The sequence below is a fragment of the Malurus melanocephalus genome, unplaced genomic scaffold (genome assembly GCF_030028575.1).
Source record: "Malurus melanocephalus ecotype Western Australia unplaced genomic scaffold, MMel_1.1 scaffold_123, whole genome shotgun sequence".
NCBI classification, from domain to species: Eukaryota; Metazoa; Chordata; class Aves; order Passeriformes; family Maluridae; genus Malurus; species Malurus melanocephalus.
In genome coordinates, this window is record NW_026623355.1 from 30,520 (window position 1) to 50,022 (window position 19,503).

The 19,503-nt window shown below is 39.6% G+C and overlaps 1 protein-coding gene across 6 annotated transcripts; it reads right to left on the minus strand.

Moving 5' to 3' along the window:
- Window positions 1-926: 926 nt before the first annotated feature.
- Window positions 927-17,848, minus strand: NDUFAF6 (NADH:ubiquinone oxidoreductase complex assembly factor 6). Of its 6 annotated transcripts, none has more exons than XM_057370314.1 (9): window positions 17,682-17,848; window positions 14,169-14,268; window positions 13,139-13,261; window positions 11,071-11,127; window positions 9,366-9,468; window positions 7,497-7,630; window positions 5,610-5,711; window positions 1,587-1,643; window positions 927-1,096 (listed from the first exon to the last, which is right to left on the minus strand). In XM_057370314.1, the coding sequence occupies exons 1-9, from the start codon at window positions 17,843-17,845 to the stop codon at window positions 968-970; spliced, it is 969 nt and encodes a 322-aa protein (XP_057226297.1). In that variant the 5' UTR covers window positions 17,846-17,848; the 3' UTR covers window positions 927-967. The 6 variants fall into 6 exon arrangements, with proteins under 6 accessions (XP_057226297.1, XP_057226299.1, XP_057226302.1 ...); XM_057370316.1 differs by lacking the exon at window positions 17,682-17,848 and adding an exon at window positions 17,302-17,612 and having other exon boundaries at window positions 932-1,096; window positions 14,165-14,268; XM_057370318.1 differs by lacking the exon at window positions 17,682-17,848 and adding an exon at window positions 17,302-17,612 and having other exon boundaries at window positions 933-1,096; window positions 13,139-13,322.
- Between the last annotated feature and the right edge of the window lie 1,655 nt (window positions 17,849-19,503).

Consider the following 19,503-nt stretch of genomic DNA (forward strand, 5'->3'; position numbering starts at 1 on the left):
CAAAAAACAGATCGGTATCTTTAGAGTGAGAGAAACGATTAAAATTATCTGAAAGGTTCAGGAATATGTTTTCACAGTACCAAAAAAAAAAAAAGCAATTCAGGGAAGCCACGTAGGAGTGTGTCCTAAGAGACATGATGAGTACTGAACAAAGTCGCAGTTGAACCCACATTTCAATGACAGCTGTGGGCACCAACAGAGAGGAGGCCAGGAGGAAAACACAGCCAAACCAAGAGCAGAGTGAAAACACCAGAGATAARAAAGGTATTTTGTTTTATCCACGCTAACCCATACACATTAATGCATGGGCTCTCTTCCTTTGTTGCAAAGCCATCCTCCCACTACTTATAGTCACTTCAGTGCTCAGTCTCAAACACAGTTAAATAATTWCTGCACTACAGCTGTTTCACCATTCTCAAATTATACATAAACACTGCATAATTAAAAACAGCTAAAGCTTTTCCTGACAGTTTTCTTGCAAATATACATGCTCATTCTTCCAACTTTGAAGCATCATCACTACTTGCAAAAAAGTCTACTCCTTGCACTAAACAGAACTACTTAGCTGATTTATAGGGTATTTACTGTAACTGTTTCTGGTCACAAACAAAGCAGTCTTTTTTCTTTTTCCTTTTCTCAGCAAAGAACCAGAACTGTCAGAAGTATCCATTAGCACAGTATTTGTCCAAGAATTCTGTCATATTGCTGTTATTACAGGAAAGACAAGAAAAGCAATCTCAGACAAGGACATATGATTTGGCAGACATGTGAAAAGGAGATATCAGCCTAATATTCCAAGAAGAAACTTAACTGCTGCCAGCAAGCTGACAGCTACAGTTCATGTGCATCTGCTATTTCCCAGGAACTGCATTTTGCAGAAGTGTGAAGTCAGACACTTCACAATTCTATCAAGACATTAAAGAAAAAAACCTCAGCACTCAGAATCCATATTAAAAAAACTCAAACTTTAATATGTTTTTTTCCAAGATCTAATATACAAATACAATGGTAATAATGTACTCTTCTTTTGTAAGCTTGGATGAAATATATTGAAGTCCACTTTTTGCATGTTATATAAATAATCATCTAAAGCAACCTAGAAAAGAAGAAARAAGGCTTAACCCATATGATACACACAAATAATTAGGCATTAAGTTTAAAAAGCAATACGTAAAAGTGGGAATGGGAAACTTCAAAAAAGGCTTGACAGTTTGCCTGTGCTATTAGATGGCAGTRTAATGATCACATTCCAAGCACATAAAAAAAGCCAAGTTTTGTGAAGAGAAGGGTTACCTTTTAGTAGACCAAACAGCAAATTATGAAAATAGACAGAATTTGGGGCTTTTGCATCAGAACAGCAGTCTATGAATATAYAGACATCTCAGGGAAAATTATGTAGTTAAAGCAGAAGGATTAGAAGAGTCGATTGAAACTGGCACATATGATTTTTATGAATTTTAGGTATTACATCCTCCCAAAATAGAGAGGTAAAGTAGTAGGTAACCATGCTTAATTTGATACTCTTCACAAATGTATCAGCACAGTAATGAGACCATCACTTTTTCRAACACATATATCACACCCACCGTACAGAAAAAAGCAGGATACGCCTTCMCAGGAACTTTCTTACTGAAAGACCTAGCCTAAAATTAAATGGGGTAAGGTGGAAGGGAAAAACAAAACACAAAAAAAGTACTTATCAGAAGAATTTAACATTTCAGATTGAATGTCAAGTACTATACATAACGTTTAGAGGCAACAAACAGTATTATGACCTTCATCCCTTTTTATTTTGACATCCTGAAACTGTAACATTTCGTTCCATAAAAGCTGTGTAAAAAAGTAGTTACACAAAAGTATGTAACCTGGGAGAGGCTTGCTAAAATACTTTTATGAATTGACAGACTTCAAGACTACATACTATATATCAAAGTAAATTAGCATCCATTGTTCCAACAAAGTCGCAAATCACGTCTAGTTTAGCAAATACAGTTCAACAAATTTTTTTTCCCAATGATAGACATGATGGAAGACCAGAAATGCATTTTTCTGAGTGCAACTTTTTGGTTCAATGTTGCCATCAGTCCCAGGAGTCCAGTTGTAAATGCTGTAGTTACATTTCTGAGACGTCAAAATTATCCCAGCTCTTCAGTATCTACATATAAACATCTTAAGCATGGCTGAATCAAATCTGCAATTTAAACTCATATTCAACTCAGTACATCTAACAGAAATGAACAAGTCTTCCTGTAATGCATATTTATTAAAAAAAAAAAAAACCGTCCTTGTTTTACCTTTTCTTACAGGTTAAAACAAATTAACCCTCTATAAATACTGATGAGAATCTGTGAGSTTGTTTGTTTAGGTTTTCATAGACCCCTCTAGACAACTGAGAAAATCAGCCTGAAACTTTAGGAGGAAAAAATTATCAATCTTTTCAGAAGACAAATTATTTTAAAACATTGAGATATAATGTTTGTGTGTGTGTGTGTGTGTGTGTGTGTGTACCTATTTCTAAAATAGAAAAATGTTCTTCCCTGATCTAATTCTCTGCCCTACCTTATTAATTGTGAGATGAAAAAATAAAGTAGTCTTTTTTTACCTTCTTAAACCAGAATGGGTCACATGTCATTCAGAAAGCATTCTATCTCCCTTAGTAAACTGAGTCCATAATGATGTAGCATAACTGAGACAAATGCAAAAAGCCAAAAGGGAGACCCTTTCTAACAAGAGGAATCATGGAAGGGGTGCTAAAGATAATGAGGGAAACATGTAAATGTTTCTGTAGGCTTTCAAAGGGAACACTGTGGGACTGACAGAACATTTGTTATATGCTTCTACGCTGATAAAACACACAATTCCTATGGAAAACTGCTATCTTTATTATCATATTTTGCCATCTGCTGGTCATCAGATGCAGTGTCAGGAAGACCTGACCATACTCCAGAAACTTTTCTCCCAAGGCTCAGGGGCCACATTACTACAATATGCTTCATGTAACATGACTTAGACTCCGTTCAGCATTTCAGATTTTTGTCTTCTGGCTGTGAAATGGGGGTGGTAACTGTTACCCTCATCCTCTAAAATACGTGGTTTGTGTAACAAATGCCGAGATTGCTGAAACCTCTCTGCAGGTTTAAACTTTACCCTACCCTGTAATTCCAACTAAAACAAAGGATAAGTGGCTGGAAAGACCCTCAGGCAAAACAAAATGGTGATTTTATACAGCARAACAGATGCATTTAAAGGCACCAGCCCATTAGATTCACCTGAAGTCCTGAAATACCCAGCAAATGCTGCCAGCAACAGCCCCTTTTGTCCCTTAGGGGAGAAAGTACCCTTGTCCCTGCATTAACAAAGACCATCTCATTATGAAGGTGGCCAATACCATGTTACTGCTGCCAGTTACAGCCAGTTTACGTGGTTTGAACACTCTAGAGTTCCTGCACTGTCAACTATCACTGATGATGAAGACTAGAAGCAAGTATTCAGAGAGAATTTTTTWAAAATTTTAATTAATCTGATAAAACCCACCTATTAAAAACCATAAAAAARGGGGGAGAAAAAGGGAAGAGTGCCAGGATCAACATTCAGTTGAATAAAATGTTAATGCTGCCCTAATCTGGTTTCCTTGTGTTTATACTTTTCTGTTTAGTCTCCAATTACATGATCATATTGCATATTTTCCACAGGACCCTCCCAGTGCATAACATGGGCAGGGCTGCAGGAATGAAGCAGGAAGAGAGGAGGCCTGTTCTCTTCAGAAGCTGGTAGGCATGTTGGGAGCCAGGGGACCAATGCACTAAGAACTATCAAATTATCTGAAAGGTTCTGAAGAAATTATCTGAAGAACCAAATTCCCTCCCTGCTTCTGTCCCAAAGTTTCCATATAATACCAGCAAAAAAATTTTAAATATGTGGACCATAAACACACATTACTCATTTTCCATGCCTCATATCCCTGATATGAAGCATTTCCAGCCATGCACTTGGCATTTTTGTAAGCCRAAATTGCAAACAAAGCCAATGGGTTTTATAYACTGTGCATTATAGGTTGAAGAGTGAAGAATAAAAATAAGAAAAAAAAATTCAGGTTAACAAAGATAATTGACTGTTTTGATGCTCTGCTTCATCTCTGTTCCCTGCTTCTAAATGGCATAAACCGTTTTCCTGGGAATGTGACCACAAAAGTGAGACATCAGGTTAAACAACATGAACAGGAATGTCTTAAATGCGAATTATAATTAGTGTATRAAAAATAAAGCCCAAAGGTTCACAGAATCAYAGAATGGTTTGGGTTGGAAGGGAYCATCTGGTTCCAAACCCCTGTCATGGGCAGGGGCACCTTCCACTAGATCAGGTTGCTCAMAKAMCCATCYATCCTGGTCTTGAACACTTCMAGGGATGGGGCATCCCCAACCTCCCTGGGCAACTTCTTCTAGTGCCCCATCACCCCCACAGTAATTCTTCCAAATATCTAATCTAAATCTGCTTTCTTCCAGTTTTAAGCCATTAGCCCTCAAACATCCTTGTAAGAAGTACCTCTCTGGCTTTCTTGCAGGCCCCCTTCAGGTACTGCAAGGAGGGCTGTTATATACACATTATTAATATAAAATAAAAACATTCGTCAGGTAAGTAGGCACTGGCTGAACAAACCAGGGATGCAGCATTTGACCAGAAAAACGATTGAGGTCTATTTTTACTGCATAAGACACTAGGATCACAGGTAGTGCCATGATTGAGGATTACATTAATGGTGCAGAGATAAATGCAGAGATAAATCTGGCATTTCTTTGCTCTGAAGTGGTATCTTTGCAGACTATCTTGATTGGAAGCACTGGGTCCAATACTCAAAGTATACATGTACATGTACTTGGTAGACATAAGAAACTCTTTACAGTGCTTTCTTTTCCAGAAAGGGCAGACAAAGCATTGCCAGTAAAACATTCTGCTGCTTTTTTACTATGCACCAGCAAGCATCTCAGAATGCAGCTGAACAAAAGCATGAAAGAAAAAAGAGCAAGACTCTGCAGTTCTTCAGGGCCCATCATCCACTATTCCAAMCAGACTTTCCTAATTGACTTGGCTRTGTGCCAGRAAAGARATAAACAGAAAGCACCTTTCTCAACATCRCTTTGGGCATGGCTGGTCATGTCAGGGAATGAATCCCCCCTCCCACACACACTAACCAGCAGTCAAAGGCAACATGCTCTATTTTCCTGGCAGTTATTCCACCATGCTGTGAAAAACCATATGCAGATGTGCTTTCTATGGTACTGATCCCATGCTGGCACATAGCTGCATTTATAAAAGTCTGCTTAAAGTTTCTSTTCCAGTAATAATTCTTTTAAGCAGCATTCATATATATTAAATTGGACCTGGTTGTGAGTAAACTGTCTCCTGTACATGAAGATAATATYCATACAGAGGTAGTTGCAATATTTGAATCTTTCGTGCGGTGGGATTTTTTAAAATGTTAACTCTGAAAATAATAAAAGGCAAAATATTGGAAATKAAGTATGCAGCTTTAAGTCTTCGAACAACAAATGCTTTGTGAAGACCAGCATCAATTATGTTTACTTAGAYAAATAAAATGAGAGGAATCTCACATGTTCTAGATGAATATGGGCTTGGCTGGCGATGTCATAAATTACATCTCTCACATTTTTCTCTTGCTTGCCTCTTATGAAATCCTCTTGAGAAACTCCATGCTAGACATAGGAAGGAAAATCAAAACCAAAACAGAGAACAAACCCTCTATTAATATYAAGTTTCCATTTTTGCTTCTCAAAAACCTGTCCCAGCAACCAAGCTAAGGAGAAAAGACTAAAACAGCCCAAATGTTTTACCAYTGCTCTCTCCTTTTTCTTAATTCCCTTTTTTTTGGTCAGTCACTTGAAAAAAAAATTCAAGACAACAAGRAGAATAGTTGGTACATACTCTCTGCATGAATTTGTTTCCTAAGATTTTGTGGTCAGTACAATAACAAAGTCAGATCTTAAAGTTTGGGGAATTTAGATCAATGTAGATCCCCAATTTTTAAAACCATAATCCAAGAATCGRTATTAAGCAGAAGAAAGCCAGTAACAGCTAACATAAAAGCCATGCTGGCTTTTCAAYCTTGGGATTGGTGTGCACATGTGAGGCTTGCAAAAAAAACCAACCATCAACCCACAGAACACCAAACAAACCCATCTCCAAAAACCAACCAACCAACCAACCCCAGAATCACCAGAAAACAACCCTTTCAAACCCCAAAGAACAAACCCCAAACTTATTCTTTGACTATAGTGACCAATGTTAGGACAGAATACAGCATATTCAGAATTGCACCAGTTGCCCACTCCTCTCAGTAACACTCAGGGCATGTAAGAGCTGTGTGAAGGTGGGCAGARAGGCTTCACAGGAGGTACAGACTCCAGGAGAACTCTGCAGTTCTTGCCAGCAGCTGAAACTACAAGACTGTCTGCACAGAAGGGATACAAGCTGCTTCTACAGTTTCACTGCAAAACGCCTTCCATGGCAAGGAATGACTGAATTTTCAGACTSTGTTTGAAAAGCTGAAAACTTGGAAGGCCTCCCATACCATGCAGTTCCAGAAGGGCTGAAAGCAGGGTGCAATTCTTTTCTGCTGTTTCATAACCCTGACCTATATTATTATCTACATTTTTTGGAGCTACCTACCTTACTAAACTTCCAATCAAAACTTTTAATTGTATTGAAATTATATTCAGAAAATTCTAACACAACTGCCTCAGGCATCACCACAATTGCACAAATTTTGGTTAAGTTGAAAAAGAACAGCATTAACATTCAAAAATAAAGACTGGAAATTAAGGAGTAACAGTTGAAATGCCTACAGATCAACCCATGGAACATTAATAAAAAATTCTGAGCTTCAATCCCGTTTTACCTAAACTGCAAGATCTGCTAAATTCCACTGCAAATTTGGCRTACAGTTTAAATTGGAGGACTATACCATCTCCTACAGAAATGTATGGAATATAAGCCTGTAACTGTCAAATATGGGATTTTAAAAACCCACAAACCACCAGCATATTTATGAAAAGGTAATAAAGAGAAAGCAAGAAGCTCGTTCATAAGTAAAATTTCTCTTGCTTCCTTTATGTTGACAGGAAAAGAAAAAAAAAGCAAAAAAACCCCACACCCAACCCCAAACCACAAAATCGCAGGCTCCTTTCTGTACATGGATCTTTATACATTAATGGAAAAAGTCCCGAGACCTAGAATACCACCACGTTTTATAAAAACAATCAAAACCCAAAGGTCACTCCTTCTTGAAGGTCACTCCTCTCAAYTCCCAAAAGGTATAAAACCATGACAATGGCATAGTACTAGGCCACAGCAGACAGAGTCAAAATAAAGAAAAAAAATCTGTTTTTTTTCTGGCATAACAAATTATGATCTCATATCTAGCCTTGAGAAACAGTTAGAAACACTGCACTSTTCAATTCCAGACTATTTGCTTCTCTTACCAACATACAAATGTCCATGGGAAGAAAGACCTTCCGTCTTGTACAATGATACGGAGTTGCTCTTAAACAGGTAACTATGCCTTGTGCTTTCCCAATGTGACTGGCTGCATGGTCAGCATGGATGTCCCTCACACCTAAAATTGCAGAAACAGTAGATTTAGAAACCTGCAGTCAGGACTGTTGAGGGATATGGTCTTCTCTGATGGGTATCACAGTCATACTTCTAAGAAAGCTGAGTGGATTGGTCAACAATAAAACAGTCTACATGCATAAACTGTCTTGAGATCTCATCTCAGAGGTGCAAAGCAGCAGGAAAATTAATTCATTTCCACATTCAGAAGCAAGATGCCTCTYGTTGCACTATCTGCAAAGAGTACACTTAGAGTAGTACCTATTCAGGTGTAACAGTCAAATTACCAGTCAAAATCAGCTTGACAAAAGAAATAACCTGAAATCAGCAAAAATAAAATAGCACTAGTACTAGGAGGGATACACACTAACTGAAGACTGGTCAAGAATAAGAAGCTTAAAAAGCCCAAGAAATTTAGCAAAMATGACCTGAATGAAACCAGGTCCAACTAGTCTAGAAAACACCCCTGATGGGCAACACCAAGAAAGCAGCTGTGTTCAATTAATTTCTCCATTTGTGGAAAAAAAAATCCAGAACAGAAATCAACTGTTTAATATGCAATGAAGGAGACTTTYGCTTAGATATTTTGTTGCATTTGTATATTCAAGTTAAACATAAAATAGGASACTTAGAATACCCAGAGTCTCCATACAGATTTTCAAACAGTTTTATCTTACTTGCATGACTGAGAGATCCAAGCACCACTGAACTTATTCAGGATTTCTCAGAATGGATGATACTAGCATTTCTCATACTCSTGCATTTTTTCAATCAGAGGTTCAGAAAGACTTTGCAATATTTCCCTATTTCCTACTGAGGAAGCAAACATCAGATGTTAAGAAATAAGTTCCTCATTTCATTCTAAGAAGAATGTGCTCACCATCTCTCTCTTTTCACTTCTCTTTTTTTCTATTTTTTAAACTCTTTTAAAATCAGTATTTGCCTTTCATCAGATTACTCTGATAAGTAAGAGGAAACTATCGCTACAACAACACTAAACACTACTTAATAATAGTAATAATCATAATAACAACAATAGTAATTTTCACCTTTTTTTTTACAACTGAGCTCATACAGTGAATACTTCTGCCACCCAACAGACAACTAAACAAAAATTACCCTTTTCTTCGCTACAAATGAACAGTTCTTTCCCAATCTGTGACTCTTACATTAGACATGACACAGAAAGCAGCTGTTGATCACAAGGATCATCCTTGTTGCATTTTTTTCTAGCTATTCAATTATTGAGTTAACCTACTTCTAGGAAGAGGAGAGGATTCAGACCAAGTTTACAAAATCATGAAAGGAAGTTTATAGGTTGGAAAGTTGGCTGTTTCAAGGTAATCAGCATCCATCACTGCAATATAGAACAGCTGCAGGATACCTACAGCACTTCATATTCTGACAAGCAGGACAATCAAAATACAGTGAAGAGCTCAACTTACCACGCTCTATAAGAAAAGCAAGAAAAGAAAACAAATCAACAAAGAACAGTAGGAAACTGCACTTCAATGAGCTCTGCACTGAGCAGTTTCCAAGGAAAGCATACAGTTCTTGGACAGCTGCAGTAAGATTCCACATTTATGGTTCAGCATTCAGACAATATCTGAGGTGCTACCTGGAACAACTTCTACTGAAATTAAACTAGAGTGGAAAAAGAAAGGGTCTTTTKAAATATAATAAATATTGCACTTGCACTAATGAGTCATCAGCAAAACCTAGAAAGGGAAAACACCTACCCAGCATTTCCAAGGTGAGGTATAAGAGAGCACTCTGAGTATTCTCAGCATACGTTTCGAGCTCCTGGATGTTACGGTATGGCCTATCATCCAAATTCTTCTCCTGTAATATAAACATGGAACTTCAGTAGAACATAAACATAACTGCTGTTCATATAGGCTTATTACTACAGCCCTGTCAATCCAAGGCACTACCAGAAACAAAAAAAAACAAACAGAATATACAGAGTGTAAACCCAGACAGAACCACTCATTAAAGCTTATAACAAATCCAACATAGTCATAGTCTGGTATAGTCAGACTATGTGCAACTGCAGCCAAGTATGCTGATAGGAGCAAACACAACTTTTTGCAATAATATCAAATCATAATTCTCCATTAAAAAAGACACAGGCAAAACAAAACATCATATGGTATTTTTACACTATAGGGTTGTCAATTTGAATATTTAATTTGCATCTGAAACAGAGAGAAATTTAGATCAACAGGAATGTATGTTTTAAAAACATAAATCAAATACACACAAGTTTCAAAGTCGTGTGCAAACYACAGATTCATAGAATCATAGAGTGGTTTAGGCTGGAAGAGACTTTAAAGATCATCTATCTCTATGTCCCTTGATATGGAAACCTTCTACTAGACCAGGCTGCTCAGAGGCCCATCTAACCTCTGAACACCTCTCAGGGCAACCTGCTCCAGTGCCTCATCACCCTCACTAGAAACAACTTCTTTCTCAGATCTAACCTAAACCTACCCTTATTCAGCTCAAGGCCATTTCCCCTTGTCTTATCACTACATGCYCTTGTCAAAAGTCCCTCTCCAGCTCTTGTAAGCCCCTTCTAGGTAGTGAAAAGTGCTCTAAGGTCTCCCCCAAGCCTTCTCKTCTCCAGGATCAACAGCCCCAAATCTCTCAGCCTGTCTTCATAGGAGAGGTGTTACAGACCTCTGAACAACTTAGTGGCTCTAATAAATAATACACCCAAAATAATAAGACACCCCAAAATATTACATCCTCCAGCATTCGTCCTGTCCTTGCGGTTTCTGTGGTTGAAACACACCAGTCTAAGACTAAAAAACAGTCTTAGCATTAAGAAACTCTGAAGTCTTCCATAGCAATGACCTTCTGCAAGTAACTGACCACATATTTATCAACTTATAACTTCATGAGACACTAACTTTAGCAGCAAAATTAGCTTAGGAGATTCCTGCCCTATTCTTGTTAGAGTGTGTTAGAATGTTAGCGTCTCTAGCAGCATCAATGAACCACTGATATTCTTGCTCTTGTTTTTTCCCAGAAAAAGGTGACTATTTTAAACTTCATGTGATTTGAATGTGCCAATTTACACCATTGCTTAGAAAAAACTCCACAGCCATGATAAGGAGTAGCATAAAAGTGTGGCAGAAGGGTTCAGATAGGTAATTTAATTTTTAAGATTTGATATCCATATGAACTCACAAACTGCATCAACTGAAGGCAAAAATAAACMAAGGATTCTATTAGCTGTTTTGACAGAAAGACTATGAAAAGTAGCCTAAAGGAGAATAAAAGAGAAATACAGCAGTATCATTTTTGAAGAGAAATACTACTGTCTGGAAAAGATGAATTATATAAGCTTTTGTTTTACACAAAAACACATAAAAATAAGAAAAAGAAAASCCAAAAATTACTAAAGCCAGAATCAGACTCAGAATGGTAAATACTTACTCTTTCATCTATGATCTTCATGAACCACATTTTAGTCAAGTTATGCCTCTTGACAGCCTAGAAATTATCAAATAAAACCTCCATGTTAACGTATACAAAGTGATGGTAGTACTGCATTCTGAAGGTTGAAATACATTTTAGATATTTAATACAAGAATTGTATTCACTGGGTTAAATCGAAGTGGCATGTCAGTGGAAAATGAAGATCTTCAAATACAAAAATTTTCAACTGGGATTTACTGAAAGTTGCTACACACAAAAAATGACATCAGACAACATGCCAGCTAACTAAAAGCATTTCTTTAAAAATGTTTTTGAAATTAATTTATTCTTGAAGTCATATATTCCCACAAAATATTTGCAGATATCTATGCTCACTTTCCAAAAAGAACAGTTTCCTCCTGAATCCATCAATACTTCCCCTGTAAATTTTCAAGAAAATGTTAGTACAACATATCAATAAACACTGCAGAGACAGAATGCTATCAAAGCAATATAATGAATACTATGGGTTTGTTTAAAAAAATACCTCACACCACCTCATATTCATGCATTCTTCTTTTGGCTCTTATCTTGTATTTGACTTCCTTCCTTTGCCACTTTATTCTATCAATTCACTTTCAATCCTCTTAATTACACACTTGGAATTTTTCAGAACATGTTGTCACAAATGCTACAATCACACATATAAATATGCATAAACAAAACTTATGGAAGGTTTCTCACAATTTAGTCCTTATAGCTCACTTTCAACTTCTTTACATTCATCATATTAGTAAATATTTTTTCAAGGTTTGACAAGACCAGATATTGTTTATTCGATAAATTCTGCTTGGTACATGAAAAGGCAAATTTTAAGTTGGAACTACAAATATTGGTTTTGAGACTCACTTGTTCACTTTGAGTATCATTTTGTAAATTAAATCCTTGATATACTAACAAATCAAGACTTAAAGGACCAAACTCAATTATGCTAAGTTACCCTGTTTATACATTACATCCATTTTGAGTTACCTCCATTCAAACACATGGGTCCTCATTTCTCAGAAGTTTAAAAATTGGCTTCTTCCACAGAAATGGAGAATTAGACCTCACTTTTCATATGTTCAAAATGGACAGAAAAGTAAGATCAAGCATCATACAGTTGCTCTGTAAGTTCATATTAAAGACACCRAGAGATGAGCTATTAATAGTTCTAGAAATACTATAAGGACTATTTATCTACTTTGCTAGTGCATAAAAACTTGGAATCCAAATGCAAGTATTCTGGGATATAGAAAACTTCAGGAACACATTTAATATGATAAATTAAATTTATTCTGGAAAATCAAATAGTCCTCATATAAACTCAACTGCAACAAAAGAGTATACATAGAACATGCTGTGCAAAGGCATGCTAATTCTATTAACAGCTCTGCAATACTTGTGAGTTCAGATGTCTTTCCAAATCTTTCTTTCTAAGAATTTCAATTACATTCCRGGACATTAGTGAAGTCATGGGCTTCAAACAGGTCATTCTTGGAGTATTTGCTGAAATATGGAAATAAAATCCCATCTTGACTGCAAAGGTCACCAGGTCACRTTGAATTGTTAGTTCAGTCCAATGCTCTGCATTGCTCAGAGCTATCAGAGCTCCTGGAAATACTTTMTGAATTATTTTTCAGACTCTATTTATTTAGCAAGCAGCTCTGTTTGGATCGTATTACATCAATCTTCCTTTATAGGAATCATACATGAGRTGAAATCTCACCAAAGACAATTCTTTTTCCACTTCAAAATCCATTTTCTGTTTTGGGAGAAATAAGTATGACTGGCAGTCTTAGCTGCTGGAAAGGTTTGCAATTGCTATTCCATCTAAATGACTTATATTCGAATGCTGTACTAGTTTTGGCTGGGATAGAGTTAATTTTGTGTACAGTACTTTTATGGGGCCATATTCTGGATTTATGCTGGAAAACAGTCTTGTTGATTAGAACTGATGCAATACAGCATACACAAAACACTGACATTATTTCCCACAGTATTATTAAATTTAAGTCAATTTTAGGACAAGAAAAATATATTTTACCCTCCACAGTTCYGTAGCAACGGGCTGATGTGGTGGGTTATCGCTGTATATGTCTTCCACAGCCTCCCTCCAGAACTGCATCCGCATCAGACCTGTAGTCTTCTGAGTTATGGAGTCTTTAATCTGGAAAGGACACATCTGGAGTGAAATTCACAGTGTCTTTAAGGCACTTGGTCTATCTATGCTGAAAAACAGACACAGGACATAGTCAAACTCAGCAGGGAAAGACTCAGTTCTGAATTGACATTTATACCTCATAAAGCTTAGGAACACCACAGAGTAAAAACTAAATCTTCACCACAACCTGATTTTAAAACCCATAGAGATTAAGTGCTGGGCAACCCTMACTTTAGCTTTCTTCCCAGAAGGAAAAGAAGCAATGGTGATAGCAGTGAGGGAGGGCACACCATGGGCTGCCAAAAGCACAACCTACAGAAGCTGGTCARGGGTTTTGCCTGGTCAGCTCATTTCCTGGATCACTCCCTTCTGGCAAGCAGTGCCAACTTTCCAAGTTGCACTGGCAGCTTCTGGTCACTTAGCAAAGGGGAGAGACTGCAGCCACTCCTCTCCCTCAACCCTCTAACAACAAACTTCYCTCCTGGCAGCCTTTTCATCACCTCGCTTCTGCCAACAAATACTCGTTCCTGATTATATCACCGAATTCTTGACAGACTTCCTACAGTCAGTATTTAGCTGCACTTTACCCAATCATTCACTGCATGTGCAGCCAGGATTTAGATGCAATCACATAACCGTAGCAAGAACCAGTGCCTGTTTGTTGCAATTTAATTTTAAAACACATGATGAAGAAAACATCAGAAAAACTGTCCACAAACACAAAATAACTGGGGCAGGCTGGCTACTGTCCATGGGTCACTCAAGACTGGAGGTTTGTATTGAACTATCTATTTACTGCCCTTCACAGTATAAAAGTTAATCTTGGCAAAATACACCTACTGGAATAGAATTTTGGAATGTCAAAATTGTTACTTTAAATTTCCAGAGTTCACAAATATATTTYAATACCTGCCTGAGCCAGTTCCACATTGAAGGCTCTCAAGGCAAAAGCAGAGGTTCGAGATTCAGCAGGCAACAGCAGAGAACATAGAAACCCTTCATAGTCACGCTTCCTGTAAAAGAATCAAAATGCACKTTTGTTATTTATAGTTCTAAGTCAATTGGGTGTGTTCAGTGYTATTCCTTAGCACTGAGCTCCTGAAAGTGTAGCAGTAAGCTATAGCYCTAAACTCTGACTTYGCAAAAGTAGCAGYTTTTAAGSTTATTTTAAAGTAAKACCAACTCCAAGAGAGAGGGGAGGYAGTCTGAACTCTCAGTGCACCTSTGAAAYYCAGACCYCAAKATATCTGGCTAAAGGCATGAAGCAAAGCTATGGCAGAACGGCAAATAGAAGCCAGATTGTCCAACTTGCAGATTTCTGTTCCAAACATGAAACCACATTTCTTTAAAAGATTGTGCTTCAGAGCTTGGCAGAAGAGTGCTTGCTTAACCATTAAGTTTTTGTTTACTGGCAACTATATTCAAAGCATGAAACCTCTGCGAGTTGGCAGTCTCGCTGCTGGTAACTCCCTGCCAACCCAGAGTGAGCTGCCTTCGTTTGGCCACGTGGGTGTGCCACGAAATTAAAAACAAAACAGTGCTCAGAATCATAAACTACAAAATCAGACATCACACYAGCTAACAAAAACACCTGACCACCTCTGAAAAGCTAAACTGCTTGTTTTGAACAACATTTTTGTGTACTTTTTGATAAGCCTGAAACCTGATTCTTCCTTGGAACATGACAAACTCCAAGTTTGGCCTGAAGAGTGGAGAAGCAGGTTGTCAAGGAAAACACATATACTCATTTTCATTAAGTTTGCTGTTCTTGCATGTACTCACATTTCTTTTGAATAAGATCTTAAAATAGCAAAGCCAAACTTAACCCAAGGGCTATTAGGGTTGCTACTTTTAGCATCAAACAAAAAGGAAGTGAAGTTTAACAGAGGTGCTTAACCCTACAATACACAGCAGSTGAAAATTAGCAAATGCTTAGTTTCCACAACTCCTGTCAAACTCTTTTAGAGTTTGCAAATCCAGAAATATCAACCAAAAAAAATCCTTTTTGAGTTTTACTAGGCTTTAAAGGACACCTTCATATTACAAAACAGATATATTAAACCTCCCTCAGTTAAGACACTTTTTGAAAATATTATTAGCTCAAAACCTAGTATTTTTTTTTCAAGATTAATTGTAGAAATATACAGTATTGCCCACCCTAAAAGGAGCTGCAAGGTTTGCAGTTACATTTTCCCAGTTCCAGTCTGTCTGTGTTGTTTATACAAAACAGAACCACCTGTACTTTCAGAAAGGAAACAAAGAAATGTGTTATACAAAGTACACAGTGGCACAACAGAGAAAACTGTCTTCCGTCTCGTAATGGTGTTGACATGGTGGGGTTTTGATTGGTTTTTTTTCAACTATTCCAAGCTTAAAAAATTACTGTAGCAAATACATTAAGCCTCAACCTCAGCAAAGTAAAATTAATACTGCTATAAATAATGTTCTACCCAAACCCTCTTCATGTATTAGTGTAAGAAATGAAGAAAGGAGGGAATGACTTTAAATCAGGTCTTGAGTGTTTTTCAGTTTTCAAGTAAGTGTAGGCTTACATATGAACCCACAGACAGAATAAAWATTAGTAATGGCCATTACTGGACTTTCCAACAAAGCTATCAAGCCACAAGCTAGTCTTCAAGACAGTAAGAGACATAAAACCTACCTACAAGGGAAACRTATTTTTAGTCAAATAGTTTGAAGTGAACTTAGTTTTTTAACAGAAAAAAGTCCCAAGAGAAAGGACATCTTGCATATTGCAAAAACAAATACACATTATTAAAGCATAATTCAGTTATWCTTCCTAATGTGTTGGAGACTCAAATTCAGAACCAGTGTCTGCAGTTGCTGACACTTTCATAGCCCCAGGTGTTGTATTTTTGTCTGAATAATAATTCCTTCCACTTATTTTTTTATAATTTATTATTTCCATGCAATATATGAGCTACTGTAAACAGTTGCTTCAATTAAATGATGCCTAAAGCATAGCAACCTTTCACCTTACTATTTTGAATACTTGTGTATTTTTCTAATTAGTCCTTTTTTATTTAACAAAAAATACACATTAAACAAGTTTTAATTCAACCATCTCATTGGAACCCAACTACTCTGTTCACAGTTGCTTGTTAYTGAAAACATTTTACCTGCAGATGTTAACTTTACCTGTATATTGACTATACACACAGCAGCTGGTCTYCTGAGTATCAGGTAAACAAATCCTGGGTAGAATAACTAGGAAAATAAAGCTGGGTTCTGAAAATCGTGAAAAATGCAACATGGCTGTGCATTCTGGTRCATCTGTACAGGTCAGCCACTTGGTGCTGCTCTGAACATTTATGATTGTCCCATCTCTTTACCCTTAGTTTTCCTACYTCAGACATTACTGTAGACCACACACACTTTCGTGTCTTTGACCAGCACCACTTTGGAGAATATATTTCTGTTTCACCGTTTCTACACACACATGGAACCCTCCTCCCAGCTTTTATCAACTGTCTGGAACACCACCATCCAAATTACCTAGGTCTTTTAGTAAAGACTTAACATCTTACTCTACACAGAACTCAACTCCTGGGAACTAGAAAGCAGACAAAGGGCCCTGCACATTGTTTATRGCCCAGAATCCAAGAAGAAAAAGTGACCTGACCTGGAAGTGTCTGAACTGCACTTCCGCTCCTCTTGGAGCATTTTGGATTTGACAAAAAAAAAAAAAGGACGTTTTGGAAACACAGCCTTCCTCCTGCGTTCAGGATAGAGAAGGTACTGAGCTGCTCCAGCTGTCAGATGTCCTCAGCTTTTGCCCGTTTTTCCAAGGAGCACTCGGGAAGCTCGGCTATTTCCCAGTAGCCAAGAAGATCTGAAAACACTTATTTTTAAACACACACTGCGGTTATCCCGCTCTCCAAAAAGCAWATACAAGGAAACAGAAACGTTCAATACATCTGAAGAAATACAGCAGGGAAGGGGCGGGCAGAGGGGGAGGGTATTACCGTGGGAGGCTGCCCTGGAAGGTCATGGAGTCTTCCTCTCKGGAAACAYTCAACTCCMACCTGTACACGTTCCTGTGTAACCTGCGCTACCCTGACTGGCCGGGGGATCGGACTGGATGGTCTCCAGAGGTCTTCTCCAAAAAAACCTAATCTGTGATTCAGTGTCCAGGCTGAATCATCCACGCAACTTAAACTCGCGCCTGGTTTCCATGCTCCCGACACGGCGTGGTCCCACCGGCGCCGGCCACACGGGCTATTTTCGGGGCCAGAAGAGCCCGAGGGCGGCCTGGGCAGCCGGTGCAGCGCCAGTCATCCGTTCCGGGAATTCGTCAGCGTTCCCGTCGGGAGCGAAGCGCTGCCGAGCCTTCCGGGCCGGACTCTCCGCCCCGCTCTGCGGAGCGCGCACCCCCGCGCCTTCAGCCCCCGCGGCGGGCACTCACCGCACCAGCTCGGCGCAGTACTGCACCGCTCCTCCGGCCGCCGGACCGCTCCAGCCCGCCGCCGCCGCCCTCCCGCCGAGCCCCGGCGGCCGCGCCAGGCGGTGTCCGATCCCGATCCCGCCGCGCTGCAGCGCTGCCCGCGCCATGGTGCCCGCCATGGCCATGGCCCCGCTCCGCCCCGCCCCGCGCCGCGCCGCGCACGGACCGCCGGCAGGGGGCGCCCGCGGCACGGACGCTGAGGGGGCCGCTGCTCTTTGTGCGCTGCCAATGGCGCCCGGCAAGGGCCGTCCGCGCCTCGGCCTCCAGTGCCTCCCGAGGCCAATCCCTCCGCTCCCCGGGAAACCGGGCATTATYCGGGGGGCACAGTGGCTGRAAAACGGCCCCGCGGAAAWGGACCTCGGGGTGCTGGTCACAGCTGTCTGACCGTGAGCCAGGGTTTATCCAGGTGGCCAAGAAGGCCAACGGCATCCTGGCYTGTATCAGCAGCAGTGTGGCCAACRGCACCAGGGCAGTGAGAGTACTCGGCACTGCTGGGGCTACATGTCAAGTGCTGTGTCCAYTTCTGSGCCCTTCCGTTGGAGAAGGGCTTTAAGGTGCTGGAGTATATCCAGAGAAGRGCTGTGGAGCTTGTGWAGGGTSTGGAGCACAAGTCCTGTGAGGAGTGGCTGAGGGAGCTGAGGGTGTTTAGTCTGGAGAAAATGAGGCTTTGGGGGACCTTAAGGCACTCTGCAAGTGCCTGGAAGGGGAYTGTAGCCAGGTGGGGGTCGGCCTCCCAGGTAACAAGTGACACTACAAAAGGACATAGCCATAGGCTGTGACAGAGGAGGTTTAGGTTGAACATTAGAAAGAATTYCTTMACGGAAAGGATGATCAGACATTGGAATGGGATACCCAGGGAGGTGGTGGAATCACTGTCCATAGAGGTATTTAAGGAAAGGCTGGACATGGYGCTTAGTGCCGTGGTCTAGTTGACATGGTGGTGTTCGGTCAGGCTCAATTACCTCAGAGGTCTTTAACAACAAAATTGATTCAGTGATTCTGTGAATAAGTTTTTAAACCTGGTATCCAAAGAAATTCAAGGAAGCTGAATTGTAAAAGCCTCCCTGTTTTGGGCAGTGTGGCATAGGAGCRGCTGTGAGAATGGGAAAAGCCTAATGCTGGTGTGCTGTGTGAGGGAGAAAGGTAGAGCAGTCCTGCTCAGGCAGCAAAACTGGCTCCTGGGCTCCATCCTTGGTAAAATGTGATTTTCCTCCTCTTAGCTGGCAGAGGGGCTCCTCACCACACATGCTGGCTGGACTTTATCTAGAGACATAATGGTTCTGTTAGCCACGTAGTCATGGACAGAACAGCTGTGTTTCCTCAAAGTTTGGCCAGCAGATTCATACAAAAATGAATGAAAGCAGTTTAATCTTAAAACTACACCAGCCCAACCTATTAGTAACTAGCCCAATCTAGCTCTTGCTAGMAGAAGCACAACAGCAAGAAGTCTGACTCTTCTTTCTATCCACAGCTGTGCCATCCTCTTCTTGGTGCCAACTTTGACCTTCATTTTATAGCACAGGGAGTTAAACCAGCAGAAACCCATCTACTGCTCACTTTAGTTTTTCACTAGTTCCTTTTCTGCTGGTTTGGTGCCTTGAATTAGTTCACTGCATGGTCAGCTGAGCGAGGGGGTGTGGGCTGGGGAGAGGGTGGGATCTCCCGGGTAGTRATACATATGTGCATTAGTTTAACTGCAAAGTGAAGCCATGCAGTAAATATGGGGAGAGTTTTGAGTGGGCAGTGATATTCAAGGGACAAGGTATCCGTTTGGAAATGAGAG